This window comes from Oenanthe melanoleuca, chromosome 15 (genome assembly GCF_029582105.1).
Source record: "Oenanthe melanoleuca isolate GR-GAL-2019-014 chromosome 15, OMel1.0, whole genome shotgun sequence".
NCBI classification, from domain to species: domain Eukaryota; kingdom Metazoa; phylum Chordata; class Aves; order Passeriformes; family Muscicapidae; genus Oenanthe; species Oenanthe melanoleuca.
Window position 1 is genome coordinate 2708573 of NC_079349.1, and position 14814 is coordinate 2723386.

General features: G+C 49.3%; 1 protein-coding gene across 5 annotated transcripts in view; it reads right to left on the reverse strand.

Annotated features, from left to right (window-relative positions):
* Positions 1 to 9: 9 nt before the first annotated feature.
* KDM2B (lysine demethylase 2B) overlaps positions 10 to 14814 on the reverse strand; it is a 106075-nt gene continuing 91270 nt past the window's right edge. For 3 of the 5 annotated variants that reach the window (XM_056504610.1, XM_056504613.1, XM_056504612.1), the window contains 8 exons: positions 12817 to 12960; positions 8404 to 8490; positions 7521 to 7781; positions 4565 to 5241; positions 3074 to 3237; positions 2471 to 2632; positions 1606 to 1824; positions 10 to 1269 (listed from right to left, as the gene is read on the reverse strand). In XM_056504610.1, the coding sequence (XP_056360585.1) occupies positions 1088 to 1269; positions 1606 to 1824; positions 2471 to 2632; positions 3074 to 3237; positions 4565 to 5241; positions 7521 to 7781; positions 8404 to 8490; positions 12817 to 12960 (1896 nt within the window). In that variant the 3' untranslated portion in view covers positions 10 to 1087. Of the gene's footprint in view, positions 1270 to 1605; positions 1825 to 2118; positions 2221 to 2470; positions 2633 to 3073; positions 3238 to 4564; positions 5242 to 7520; positions 7782 to 8403; positions 8491 to 12816; positions 12961 to 14814 lie in introns of all 5 variants that reach the window. The other 2 variants (XM_056504609.1, XM_056504611.1) reach the window with 1 other exon arrangement.

Here is a 14814-nt window from a genome sequence, read left to right on the forward strand (position 1 = left end):
GCCAGCACCTGTTTTTGTACAATTGTTTATACAAATTCAACAAAGGTAAAACTGCATCAGGAAGGTCTACGAAAACAACACCGTACAACAATGGCACTTATGAATGCAGAATTTTACAATCAGGAAATAACCATGTTATAAACCTTAAATGAGAACTCAACTCACACTTCAAAGAAAGAGAGACTACGTTTGACCATTTATTCTACTGCTGGACTCACTGTATAAATTAATTTTTATATTGAGTACAAGAGCTCATGCTACAGAGTGAAACCCTCCTATGTGCAAAAGCTGAAATTGGAATTTTTTTAAAATTTTGAGAAAAAGGTGATTTCTATACAGATAAAAGTGTTTTACTTCAACTATAATTTACACCTTATTTCCACAACATGCTTATGTCACTTCTGAAGTATACAAAGCAGGATATAAACTTCCATTAAAACATGCTTTAAGTTGAAAGTATGAACCTACTTTTCCTGACCTGGGCACGTTTGTAGATAGATACTGCCTACGAAGTATAGGTTAAGTTCTCGCCTACCATAAGTAAAGATAAAAATTGGCAATCAAAACCGAAACACTGGTAATGCATTCAAACATTGCATAAATAATTTTTAAACAATTTTTGTACAAAAATAGTTCTGCATAATGTAAGATGTAACAAAACAAAACGTGTTAAGAAGGCAGAAATGCAGTGCGTGGTCCACTTAAATGACACCAATTTTTTTTTTTTCTTGTTTTAAGAAATGAAAAGCAGAAATCAAATTTACACTACCAAGCACATGCTGTGGTATTTTAAATAACAGTATTTCTTGGAGCTCAGTCCTCTTCCAGGGTGTGAACAATTATCATCGGTAACAGTCGCCTTATGAATTTGCATAAGAGCCAGTGCAGGACATCCCAGGTGGACTGAATTAGTGGCACAAGTTGAAATTCTTAACATGGGTAGTTTCACGTTGTTCTCTCCTCAACAAGAGTTGTAAAATCCAATCGCGGCATTTTCTGATATTCCAAGTTCCCAATTGAAAATAAAATCCCTACATGTTCTTAGTCCCTTCCCCCCCTCGCCCCAGTATTTACACAAGTCCTTTAACTAACTCAGTTTTTGCAGAAGTTTTTCTTCCACCTGCCCGAACTGGACACTTACGGACATCTCTGCTATGAACTGCTCACAGCCCTCCTTCGTCACTTGCTTGCAGTACCTCAGGTCAATCTGGCAGATATTCCCACAACGTTTGAAGTAAGACAGGCACTGGTCAGTGACCTTATTGCAGTCTGGGGAGAGCAGAGGGGAGCAGCTCAACACTCCAGCACAGAAAAATCCCCACACCTCCATCCCCATCCCCAGCAGAGGAATCCCTGCCAGCTCCACTGCCCATCCCCATCCCCCAGCTGTTGTGTAACCCATGGGATCAAGCCAGGCAGACCAGATGTGCAGAGCAAATCCCCTGGGAGGATGAGTGTGGATACAACACCTCCTGGCAGCTGTGGGGCCATTTCCACCAGCAGCACATGCAGCTGCTGCCAGGGAGTTGCAGCAGGAGCAGGGCAGGGGCTGGGTCACACCGCCACAGCTCTGATGCCCTGGCAGTTCCCTCCCCACAGCCTCACCTGATAAATTAATCTCCGTGAGCGAGTCGCGCGTGGTAGTGCCCACGGCGGTCAGCAGGTTGATAGACTGATCTGTCACGTGGTTACAGTAACTGAGGTTGAGTTTGGAGAGCAGGGGCATGTGGCGGATGATGAGGCGCAGCGACGCGTCCGTGATGTCCAGCCCGGCCAGGCGCAGCTCCACGATGTTCCGCAGCTTGCTGCGGTTGTCGATCTGACCTGCGGAGCAGAGGCACAGCTCAGTCCCACAGCCCCCAGGAAACGCACCGTGACACACAACGCTGCTGCCCTGGCTCAACCTCACACGCTTTTGCCTGTCTGGAGCTTTGGAGGGAATATCAGCGGGAACACTTGTCTATTTTTGGAACAGGCATGTGGACAAAGCCACCTCCTGATTTCAAAACAAAAGGGATGAAAGTAACTGCAGGGGCCCAGCGGAATTACAAGTTGGGAATAAGCAGTAGGCTGTGCAGTGCATGCCAGAAAGCAGATCTGATTTGCTCAAAATTTCACCTGAGCTGAAATCCGGGCGAATGTGGCATGACCCACAGAACTGCTCCTTCCCTGAACTGGAAGAAAGTGTTTCCATACTCTCTAAAGTACACCCGTTGCAGCCTGAAGAGAAGAAAGTCAGACAGAAAACCAGCACAGTGGCTCAGGTGACGGTTCAGCAGCCAGAGAACATCCCCATCTCCCTGGGGCTCCATCAGGAGTGTTCCAAGTCACTTCCTCAAACTCCCCGAGGGCAGCATGGCCCCAGCCCTGCCGGGTTGGGCTCTGGGGGCTCCTGCCCGTTTGCTCCAGGAGGACTAAGCACAGAAGAGGCCCTGGGTGGGACGGGGCTCCCGGCTCCTCCCGCTGTTACCTGGCCGGTTGTCCGTGGGCGGGGACAGGAGGTCTCTCATTTGTGCGTCTTTCAGTCCTTCTGCCCACTGCACGTCCAGAGTTCGCAGCAAGGGACAACTGGAGCTACAAAGTGCCGACACTGCTATCCATGAGCACCCTGATAACAGCAGGTCCCGCAGACCTGCGGGTACAGAACGGGTTGGAGCACTGTGACCTTCCCAGACACACCCCAGTGACCTCCACGGCACCCCCAGGCTGCTCTGAGCACAGCCCCCTCCTCCTGCCCAGCTCTCCATCTGTCCCACCACCTGCAACTTCACTCCTTGCCCTGTCCCCTCAGCCCTTTCCACAGCAGCATTCAGCACTTACTGAGCAAGATCTTCCTCCAATTATTTTAACTGAACATGTCAAGTAGTCACAAAAAACAATTTTGGCTGATTTTACTGACCCAAAACTGACCCCAAAGTTTTAACCCACTGATGCTTCATGTTTACACATCTCCACCCCTCCTAGTAGAGTCTACTCCTCTTCTAGGCCACCCCAGTCCCTGGAGACTTTCCCCAGAGGTTGCAGTTTAGACACAGACTGGTTTGTGATTTGGTGATGAAAAGACATCACTTACCTGGCAGTCTGTTGATAAGCCAACTCAGCTGCTTTTTAGATATATTTGTCCAGCTAAGATCAAGGGTTACAGGCTGTCTCCTAATAATGCCACTAAGCATAAGTGGAGTGATGGATTTACAATGGTTTAAATCTATTTTGGTCCATAATCTTTTGTCACAGCACCTACCCAAAAAGAAAAAAAGCCAACAGCACTTAATTTGGCACTTGTTTGGATTTTGGTAAGGCTTAAAAAGGTGTCATTAAACAGTAGGAAAAACTACAGCATTGAACTGAGAATTGCAAAAGTAAGGCCAAGTATTGCAAAAACCCCACACAATGTTACAGAAGTTTCAAGTTTCTCCATCAAATATATCCTGCAATAAAGCATGGAATTATTTCTACAGAATTACAAGTATCTTTGGATCCCATTTTAAGTTATCCCGGCACTTACTAAAATCCATTTTATAGCCCGAAGACAAGTTACCACTCCTTTCTTATATTTTGACTATGAAGTCTGATTTAAATAATATGCCCATTTCCTCTGTTTTCCTTGCTTAAAACCAGTGGATTTGGGAAAACAGATCCTCCCTCTCCTGTTGTGTGTTTGTGTTATCCCTATCCATGTGGATTATGTGTATTTTTGTTCTTTATGGTTCTTAAAGGACAACACCAAGTCCTGATGAATGTGTCAGAGTCTGCTTTTTTTTTTTTTTTTCAATCAGCAAATACTGTATTTAAGTAGAAAATGGATTTAGCATGTTTCAGTGACACCAAGCAGCCCACGGAGGAGACACTCCACACACATCACCTCACACTGAATTATCAGCCTCTCTACTTTGTGCATGTTTATTTTGCAGGCTGTGCTGGAAAGGAGCCTATTCCAGTCTGTCTGCCCTTGTGCACGGCAGGAACCCAGGACAGGAGTCACCAGAGCCACAAGGCTTCACTGGAACCTGTAAATCTGCACTGAAGCTTCTGCTGCTGCTGTGCAGCCACAGCTGTGTCAGGGCCACGCGGTACCGAGCACAAGGGACATGCTGTGAGCAAACAGCACCAGAGGATTCCTGCAGAATGTGCTCTGCTGGCACAGGAACAGGGAACAGGCTGGCTCTCCACGTACCCTCCACAGGGAGACAATCAGCACAGCCCTTGAGAGGAGCACACGGTGGGATCCTCACTATCTCAGTAGGTATTTAATAGCTGAACTGCACAAATGCTGGCAGTCAGGAAGTGCTGGGGCAGAATGACACAGGGCTGAGCCGGCCTGGCTGTTCCAGCAGCAGGAACGCCGCGGTGTCTGACTCCAGCACAGGCTGATCTGGAGCCGGCACGCTGACGCCGAGGCTGACACTCACAGCTCCATCAGAAATGCTGGAAATGCTGCTCCTGAGAAAGCAACCTGAGACCTGCCCCTTGGGCCTGGGCTCACCAGAGCCCCATGATCAGCCCACACCATCACCCGCTGCCCTCCCTGCCCATCCCGCCACACCTCGTGTCCCGCCCTCCTTACCATCTGTTCCAGGTCTTGCAAACTCTCATACAGATGCACAAGTCCCTATGACTGAGGTAGCTAAAGACAGCCATCCAGACTTCCCTCTGCATCACGTGGGCTGCCCCGTCATCCAGGGGCAGCGAGTCCGGAGGGGGGCTGATGGGAGGAGGCCGGATGACGTGCCGCTCCATCTGGATGCACTTGGGGGGCGACAGCGAGGGCGGGGGCCGGGCGATGCCGCGGGGGGCGCTGCGCAGGCTGGGCATCAGCTGGTGGTGCCTCAGCTCCCGGGGAGTCCCGTTCAACCCTTTGCTGAACCTGTGGAGTCTCTCGCTGTTGTTCAACGCGCGCTTGGGTTCCTCGTTCTCGCTCTCCGGTTCAGATTTGATGGGTTGGTGGTTCTCATTGGCAAGGCTGTTCTCGGTTTTTTGGATCTCCTGGTTAAGCTCTTTGCTGAGCTCCTTGCTCAGTTCCTTATTGGGAAGCCGCCTTTTCCTCCTCATCTTGAACTTCTTCTTGTCCCTGGGCTCGGCGCCCTCCGTGCTGGGCCCTGCTGTGGGCGAGCTGGACCGAGACTGGTCGCTATCCTTGGACCTGGGGGGGGCTTCTGGCAGCTCATCCTCGGGCTCCTGCTTGAGGCGCCGCAGGGGTTTGATCATGGCAGTTCGGTCATCGGGGGCCTTCCATGAGCGCCGCTGCAAGGACAGACAGACAGACAGGGCTGACTGTGGGGCCAGGCTGTGCTCAGCAGCGCTCCCAGCAGCCTCCCCATGTGGATGCTCCACACAGGAGCCCTGCCCGGGGCTGGGCCCCCTGCCAGCACCGGGCCCCACCCATCCCAGCACCATCGCAGCACATCCCGCCCCACCCATCCCAGCACCAATCCCAGCCGGGCGCAGCCACCGGCCAAAGGTTTCGAGTTCAAGAGGCAGCAGGAATGAGGAGTCCAGCTATTGGCTCCCTGGACTCCAGGAGTGATAAATGGACTGATTCACCCTGCAGATTCCTGCACATTCCAGGGCCTTGCCCATCTCTTGGGTAGACCATTTACACACACATCAGCAGCACACCATGGACAGCTTTGTCCCCAGGAGGAACCCAGGCTTGGGCCACACCCACTGGGAACCCACATCAACACTGCCCAAGTGCCCTCACACATGGCCATTCCAGGGCCATTCACAGAACCTCTGGAATCACAGCTGCCATCCTGGCTGCTGGACACCCTCAGCCTCCTTTAGATGCTCCTTTAGACCCAAGCAAACCCTGGCCATCCCCTCCAATGCCTGCAGAACAGGGAATGTGACACCCCAGGACTGCTGAGCCCTCACAGGGCACTTTCCTCCTACCCCAGTCCCTGCACCCAACAAACAGCTCTGCACTCACTCCCACTCATCCACCCCCCTCCAATTCACCAGGCTGTGAGAGACACAAACTGAGGCCCAGGAAGGCTTCAAGTCTAATCTGATCAGCACAAGCAAGAGAGAAGTCAGCAGCTGTGAAAATGGAGTAGCTCTAATAAGGAGATCTGGACTGGCAAGGAGAGAGAACTGCTGTGAGCACCCTTGTTGTGTCAGAGGACCTGTGATTTCTCTTTCCCAATAAACTAACTGGATCAAGGCAGTGGCTGTGTTCCCAAGTTTCAGCCCCTAGTGCACGGTGGAGAAAGCTGATCACCCTGCCTTTAAATTAACATATTATAAAGGGGGAAGTCACAGGAAGTTAATGACGGGTTAGAACATTACTGCACCAGCCCAGTGCAGCTCCCAGCACTCTCACACAGGGCACTGATGGGTGCTCTGCTCACAGGCACTGGAATTCTGTGATCATACCAGGCTGTGGGAGGGCAGCAGTGTGCCAGGACATCCCTGGCTCTCTGGGGGGAGCAGGGACTCCAGGATGTGCTGTGGCACAGCCTGCTGAAGGGCTGAGTGGCAGAGAGTGTTCAACCACACAGGGAGAGCCAAATATCAGTGTAGCAACAGATTTTTATTTCTTGGGTCATCACAACACAACTGGTGCTGTATTTTAATACAGGACACCAGAAGAGAAAATATAAACCCAGACAGTGCAGCTGAACTATCCTGGAGTTAAAGGTTTCCATAAGAGAGAAGGATTCTGTAATTTCAAGATGTAAATGGGATGAAGTTTGTTTTCTTCTCCATAGTTTAGCTGTTGAAATAATGCAAAAAACCCAAACATGTTTGTTGTGTTGTGTGGTAATGTGATACCCACAGTGCCTTCCTCACTGGGGGAGTCCAAACAGATGGGAAAAGGAAAGCATGGCCAGCAAGCAGGTATGCATGAACTGCTACAGTGAATTTTGCTCTCTCTCTACCAAAGCAGCCCAAATCCCTACACTTGCCATCCTGCAGCATTCCCACTGTCCAGCCTTGCAGGACTGACTGACTCCCACCCCTGGCAGCTTCACAGGCAACACCAGTCCAGCCACTGATTCTGATTTTACAGTCATCATTTTGGAATCTACATGAAAATCCAGTGTCCCTGCCCGGCCTGAGAGCCCAGACTGTCATGTTCAGGGCTGAGCTGCCTACACACTGCTGGGAGCAGCTCCTGCTCCCTGCAGGCACCCGAGGTGTCCTTTCCAGAGGCTTCCCAGGTGGCACAGCCCCAAAACAGCCCCAGAACAGCTGCCAGGCGCCACCACGTGGAGAGACATGAGAAGGCTTCCATGAAAAATTGATTTTCACCTTGCTCCTACTCTGAGCACCTTGTAAAGACTTTTCAGTTGAAGTGGGTTTTCCAGTATCTTGAATAAAACAACAGCCATAGCCCAGTGTTTTTTGTCTCTGAACATCAACCTGAGTGTCCCCATCCAAGCCCCTGTCCTGTCAGAACAGCAGCTTTTACCAGAAGGGTAAAACACTGTTCCTCTGGGAACAGTCTGAGATTTGGGGAAGAGCTCTGAGGCAGGAGAGCAGAGCCCCCAGCCCCATGAGCAGGGGCTGTGCCTTACCCGTTTTCTCATTGTGGGCTCCTGGGACTTCTCGAATTTCCGCTTCCTCCACAGATGCACCTCGTCAGACTTTCTCCTCAGGATTGAGTCAACTGGAGCCTTTTTGGAATGTTCCTCCGATTTCCGCCGTGGAGTCTCCTCGCAGTCCCCTTTCCTTTTGGCAGCATCTGGCACCTCCTTGTTGTCTCTGTTGATTTTCTGCTCCTTCAGCAGCGAGCCCGGGAGATTTGATGCGTATTTAAATCCTGGTCCGCGCTTTTGCTTGTACGCCAGAGAGACACAAAACACAAACCAACTTTATACCTCGTGCACCTCCCAGCTCTTTATGCTGCCACCAGCACTCCAACGCTGGTGGGCTGGTCACTTTATAACTCACAAAATGGTTAGTTAGGAGTTAAAAGTTTTAATTTTTCTGAGGTTATTTTTCTAACTACACACTTGCAAGTGTCTGTCTCGGTCTGCAAATAAATGATGTTGCGCTAATTCCGACAGACACTCCACATTTTGCATAATTGCTTGTGAATTTTTAATTTCAGGGATTTTCACTGTCAAAACTAACGTGCAGCAGTGCACAGAACTAACCTAAATATTCCCCAGGTGCTGGGTGAAGTGTTGGTACAAGTATACAAAAATGATTGAAGAATAGAAAAGCTGTGAGTTTGCCTCTTTCAACTCATCATGGAATGAAGCCTGGAATGGTTGGGGTTGGTAGGAACCCTGAAGATCACATCATTCCAACCCCCCACCATGGGTAATTAAGAACAAAACCCAAATTAAGCACCAAACCAAAAGCTGCTATTGGGCTAAAGTCTATCTACAAGCCAGAGGGAATGCTTAAGGTTTTGTATCTCATTCCAGCACCACTTATTCCCATTAAACTCACTTTTCCAGTTTTCCCTGCGTGGTTGCACTTTGGACACTCCCAGCAGTTGGGCAGCTCATCGTTAACCACACCATCCGATTCCTTCACCTGTGGGGAGACACAGCCATTCACACCTGTGCTGCACAAGCAGGAAGGTGTTGATCACCCCAAGGCACATTGCACAGCTCCTTGTTTTGTGGGATGGACTGCAGCCCTCCCAGGGTAGCAGAGGCACAGGGCTGAACCCCTCGATGGTGCAGGAGGAAGGGACATTGACCAAACCCATCTGACAAAGGGCTCAGCTCTGGACTTTCCATAATATGGGTCAGTGACAATCCCAATTCACACAATCTGCTCTTAAAACAACAGCAGAGAACCCCCCCAAACCCAGGGCTGTGATTGCATAATCTCCAAACACCCTCCCACACCTCAGGTGTGCAGAGCCCTGTCCTGTGTCCCCCCAGAGAGGCACAGCCTGATCCCTGCACAGGCAGGGCTCTCCCATCCATGCCCTCACATCCATTAATCCCAGGGGCATTTTTAGCAGCACAGCACCCTGCACTGTAATCAAGTGTTCCTTAAAATACTTTTCTTTCAGGATCAGAACTAGCAGTCCCAGGCTGCAGCCCTTCAGCCCCTGTGCCAGTGGGGAGGGTGCTGCCAAGGCAGCTCAGAACAGACACGTTTGTTCACAGCACTGGACACACAGAGGCATTTCCAGATCCTCAGTCAGTGTAAGGGACAAAGGCTGATGACTTCACTACCTCCAACACTGGCATTCTGCTTCCTGAAAGAAACTTATGCTTAGTGTTGTTACACTCCAGCAAAAGCACAACCCTGCCCTACACAGCTGGAATGCTCCTCATTTCTGGATTATCACACAGGAGCCTGGAGTGCTTTCTAAACAGGGAACGAGCCTTTCAGAAAAGACATTTTTGTGAATGAAAAGCAGAGCTAAGATACACCCTCCACACAAACACACTCATTGATGGCACATTCCCACTTAAGGGTTTTGTTACATATTCAGAAACAAAAAGCTTGGGGGGAAAAAAAGAAAAATATTGATTTATTACTATTGTAGACAACAAAAACATGCTGCTGTCCAGAGTAACAGCTGGGCACTGGCAGCAGCAGTGTGGCTGCAGGATACAGGAACAAGCACGGGCAGGGATCTGCAGATTTTTCATGTTTCTGAAACATTTCCTCCTCTCCTCCTAGCACAGGGAAAAGGCACTGGCTGTGCAGGAGCAAGCCCTTGGATTTAGGAACTGCTTCCTCCAGTCCCTGAGCCAGACAGCAGCCATTCTAGTTTCACCATCCAGTGAGAGTGATGACATGTCAGTCTCTCAGCAAGACTCCTGGAGTTAATAAATAAGTAAATGAAGTGGGCAGAATTTAAATACTGGTTTTATCACAACTGTGTGCCTTTGAACCTTCTTTCCCATGGTAGGTGTAAGATACTTCAGGAGTTGTTGTATACATCTCTGCCTCAGGGGAACAATTCCTGGCCCAAGCCCAAGTTGGGAACAAGTTATTTCCCGCACTGAATATAGAACAAGTGCTGCTGAAGGGAAAGCATTACAGCTCTGTCCCCTCTGTGAAGTTTAAGGAACTGAACAGATGTGAGGAACTGTAAGCAAACTAATTAGACACACACAAACCTGCCACTGAATCTGTCCCAAGCCTTTCAGGCTGGGTGGGAGCCAGTTCTGAGTGTTTGCTGCAAACAGCAGGTGGGTGTCTGAGGCACAGCGTGGGGCGTCACAGAAACCTCCCTGCAGCACGAGGTCAGCAATTCACATCTCAACATGAGACCTCGTGCTGGGGACTCCACTTGGGAGGGATATGGAGACCCCAGGATGCTGATATTCACTTCAATTGTTATCACTGCATTCAGCTGAGATGGAAAAGAACAGGCTCCTAGTGGAGAAAGGAACCTTCTCCCTAAGAAAAGGGCATCAGATGCTGCACTCAGACATGCTAGCCAGCAATACCAGCAATTTGAGATGAAGCAAGAAAAATTCACCACTCTTGGTTCAACTCAAACTCTCTAACAATGCAAGGCAGTGTTCATCCCAAAATCTCATGAGCTCCCTCTGGAAGCAGCCTTGTGCTTGCGAAACTCTCACCAAGATCATTTTCATAAGAAACCTGTTCAGCAAAACAAGCATTTGTGGTGTGGTATTTTCAAGGAAAGAAGGATGTCAGGAAGCTCCTGTGACACTTCTGAGCACATGGAACATCCTGGGAACATCCTGGTTGTGCCCAGCACAGCTCCAACACCAGCACTGCAGCTGCTCTGGTAGCCAGGGCCCCAGAGAAGCCCCTCAAGGCTCAGTGTGCCAGGGCACAGATACACCTGAGTCACCCTCAATCCAGCTCCTCAGAGAGTTGGCACTGCTGTGTAATGGAGAAAAACCCCCAGAACATGTACAGCCTAATCAGGGAGCTGGAAGAGGATGGACTTCAAACCACAACTAACCTGCCCTGGAGAATAAATCACTCCCTGCCTGCACCAAACTACTCCACAAGCTCTGGGAAATGCATCTTGGAGGGAATCCACTCCACAGGAGAATAAGCCAGGAAGGACATCTGCCCTTCACTGATCAGTTAATTCCAGTCTCCCCCAACAGTGTATTTGCCAGGCACTGAGCTGGAGATGCCCAGCAGTTCACAGGGTGCAGTTTCCCAAGTGGGACAGGAAGGCACTTTCCCTCTGGGCAGGGGAAGCAGCTGCCCTGGGGCTGGGGCTGCATCAAAGGCTATTTATGGGCTCCAACCTCAGGGCTCAAGGGCTCCAGCATGTAAACATGGCAAGATTTCTGTCTTGCAGGAAATCATGGAACCCAGGAATAAAAAGCAAGGAAGGACCCAAGGACCCATTTTCCTTTTTCTGTTCCACTGAGCAGTCTCATCTCACCTCCCAAGATCATTCTGAAATTCTACCAGTGCTCTTTTACCTCAGGAAATAAACAGCACCAGTTACCAGTTATCCATCATTTCAGCTTAGCAGAAGCACTGAGAAATCAAAATACAAGACACACAAGGCACACAGTGAATCTCCCAGTGCTTAATTGTCAGGAGCACCCAAAGCAACACTGCTCCTAGTTACCAGAAGAACACTCAAACACCACGCACGTGTAAGAGAACAAACAGCACTTGCCTGACTTCACAGAACTGACCCACATCCTGTACTAGTCCCAGATGTAGTCTGGGAGAGGAAATCATACCTGAGCTGCCCTAGACAACAACTGTCCTCTGAACTCAGCCCTGAGGTGCCACTGACACTACAAAAGCAGAGATGGAGGTGCAAGAGGCACTTCCAGCAACGGCTGGAATAGCAAAGCAGCTGAAATTAAGGTACCTCTGAAAATGAGCAGCTCCTTCCTCTGCTTAATCAGCCCCCAAAGTTTTGTTTTAAGCAGAGCCAAACAAGCCAAGCTCCTTTTCGGAGCCCATCTGTGGCAGGAACTGAGCACCAGCTCCATGAATCAGGGAAAAGGCACAGCTCTGGTTTGCCAGCTCCCCACGTTCTGCTCTAATAAATGACAGCACAGAGCTTGGTGCAGCACCATGTACAGCTCAGGAGAAATGAAAGGCCAGGAGAGCTTCACCACAGGCCTGCATAAGGAACACACACCTCTCCTCCCAGACACCCCAGAAGGGGCCAAGTGCTGCTTTCTGGGGCACGGTGTGCAAGAACACATTTGCTTTGGCAAATCACTTTAACCATAAACAAATCAGCAACAGGAAATGGCTGATCAGCTGAAAGAAACAAGCTCTGGAGAAAGGCAGCTTCTAAATGCTAATGCAGGAAGATATGCCCAAAATGACACTTTTGTTACTAGCAAAGAATACAGCTGCTCACAGGACTCAAGTCAGCCAAGGGTGAGCACTCCTGCAGCCTGACACTCGCTCAGGCTGCTCTCCAGAGCTGCACTCTTCCTGCTCCAACATTTGCTCCTCACATCTTTAGTGCCAGCTGCCACCCTAAGGCACATCTGTGCCTGGACCTCCATGAGCAGCCAATTGCTCATCTGCACTTCATGGGATTCAGGAAGAAGCTAGTGCCATGGACTTGGGAATATCTCACCCTGAAGCACAGGCAGCGTGCTCTGCCTTCCCAAGTGAAACACCTCAATTCCTGAAACAAGGGGCAAAAAGAAAGAAACAAACCCACAAGATCTTCACATGCACACACACTCAGGGGATGTCCCCAGCCAGGGTCCCTGCTCCATCAAGGAGCCGGCCTGCTGCTCAGGGCTGTGCGTGCCACAGATCTCACCCTGCTCCTCACACCAGCTCTCTGCTCACTTACTCATCTGTCCAAAGATAAAAACCTAAAAGCTTCCCAATTTCTGTGCACCACTTTTACATTAAGGTGATAACTAATTCAGCTTTTGTTGCCAACGTGTATCACATCCTTGTACTCACCTTAAGGCATCCTGGGTGTATGATTTCATTACAAATGGAGCATTCCATTAGCATGAGATTAAACTTGCTCTCCTCCTCTTCCACAGTGTCCTCTTTCCCAGCTTCTCCACACACCAGACACACAGCAGTATGAGGCAGCACCGGCTGTTTATGTAGCAGAAAGAACCGATCAAGACATGGAAACACACGAGCTCAATGTGCATTTACAGTATCCTCACTTCAAAGAGGGGATAAATAGGGATTAATTGTGCTAACTGGCATGAAGGCAAAAAGACCTGATAACAAATTAGAGCTGGGTACCAGACCAAGCTCCACAGGACACCTTTCACCCAAGTGCCCTCCCTGCAGCAATACAAGTTCAGGGAACCTTACCGGGATGGATGAAAATGCATTTTTGGTGGGTTCCTTGAATCTGGGAGCTGACACAGATATTGGCATGCAAGTCACTTCACCAGTGTACAATGGGAAGGGAAAGAAGCAACCTAGGACATCACTATTCACATCCATTAGGCTCCACAATCCAAGTAGCAATTTGGCAGCTCCCCTATTCTACAGGCAGGGCAGACAGATGTTATGGGACCTGATCCAGGTCTCTCAGCAAGCCCACAACAGAACCAAGAACAGCCCTTTTCCTGACTGGCAGTCCATTATCCAGGGCCCCGCTCCTAACCTGAGCACTACAAAAAGCTCTGCTCACTTAGAAAGAGGATTCTCTCCTGCAAGTGTCACAAGTGAGATCATACAGATTTTTTTCTTTTGCTGAGGCAGAAAAGGAAGTGCAGCATCTCACATATCTGTCACCCATGTTAGAGCACTGAATGCCACTCTAATTAAAAAGCCACCTTTTTGCTAATGATTAACAAAATTCTGGTTTGCAGCAATAAGGTATAAACCTCATTACAAAAAAGAAAAGGAAGATCCTAAGGTGCTCACGAAGGGAAGTGCAACGGATTAGGATGCCAGTCCTTAACTATTGCAGAGCCAGAGATAGAGATGGGGCTTTTCCCAGCAAGGATCTCTTGTGGAAGGAATGAATAAATCCCTAAGAGAATACCTGCACACCAACCCAAGTTTCAGCATCAACAGTGCATCTGCAGCAAGTTTCAGGCAGGGGGAAGCCCAGCTGCAGAGAGCCATTAGAGCCCAGAGCACTTTGCAAAGGCAGTACAATTTTTCTTGCTGGGAGGAAGGCAATCTCCTCTGTGCCACCACTGCCTGTCCCACGGATGGGATGGAGCAGCAGCTGTGCTGTCACCAGGTGTCCCAGCCCCAGGCTCCCCTCAGAGCCATTCCATGCAGCAGTGTCCCAGGCACTCCTGCTTCCCTTCCTGATGGAACTGGTGATGCAGAGGAGGTTCCTGCTCTCTGAACAGCAGTACCAAAAGCCTCTGAAGGCTTCTGAGCTTAATGAAAGTCTGTCTAGTTAATATTGTCAATGTTATTAACCAGGGCAAGCACAATCCCAGAACTGTAGGGATCATTACTTCCATACAGCTTCAGCATCTTGCAGGAGTATTTTTGGCTGGAAGCTGCTGGATATACCACAATATATTACTGCTGAATTGTTAGAGAGCAAGGGCAAAACCAACAGGATTGCTAACAGAAATGTAAAGCACCTTGAAAATTACAACACTTCAACACCTTAATTTTCTGGGCCTTTGCTGCTTTAAGAATTTGTAACAGATTCCGTGATATTTGAACCAACCTAGAAAGTGCAGAGAAGTCACTGTCAGTGTGTGTGGGGTGGGACAAGTAACCAGAGACCCCTGGTACCTCTGTCCTAACTGGAAGTAAAACTCTAGGTACCAAGAAGATAAATAAATCTTCACTGGAAGACAGAGGATGACTACACTCACCTAGAAGAGAACCCAGATCATCTCCAAAATGCTCAGCCTGTGTTACTGAGAGTGAAACAGCTTAGTCTGAAAGTTTCCTTCATCAGTGAGGATGAGAAAGCACACTGCAGCCCTAATTTAATCCTTCCACTAAAAAGGCAGC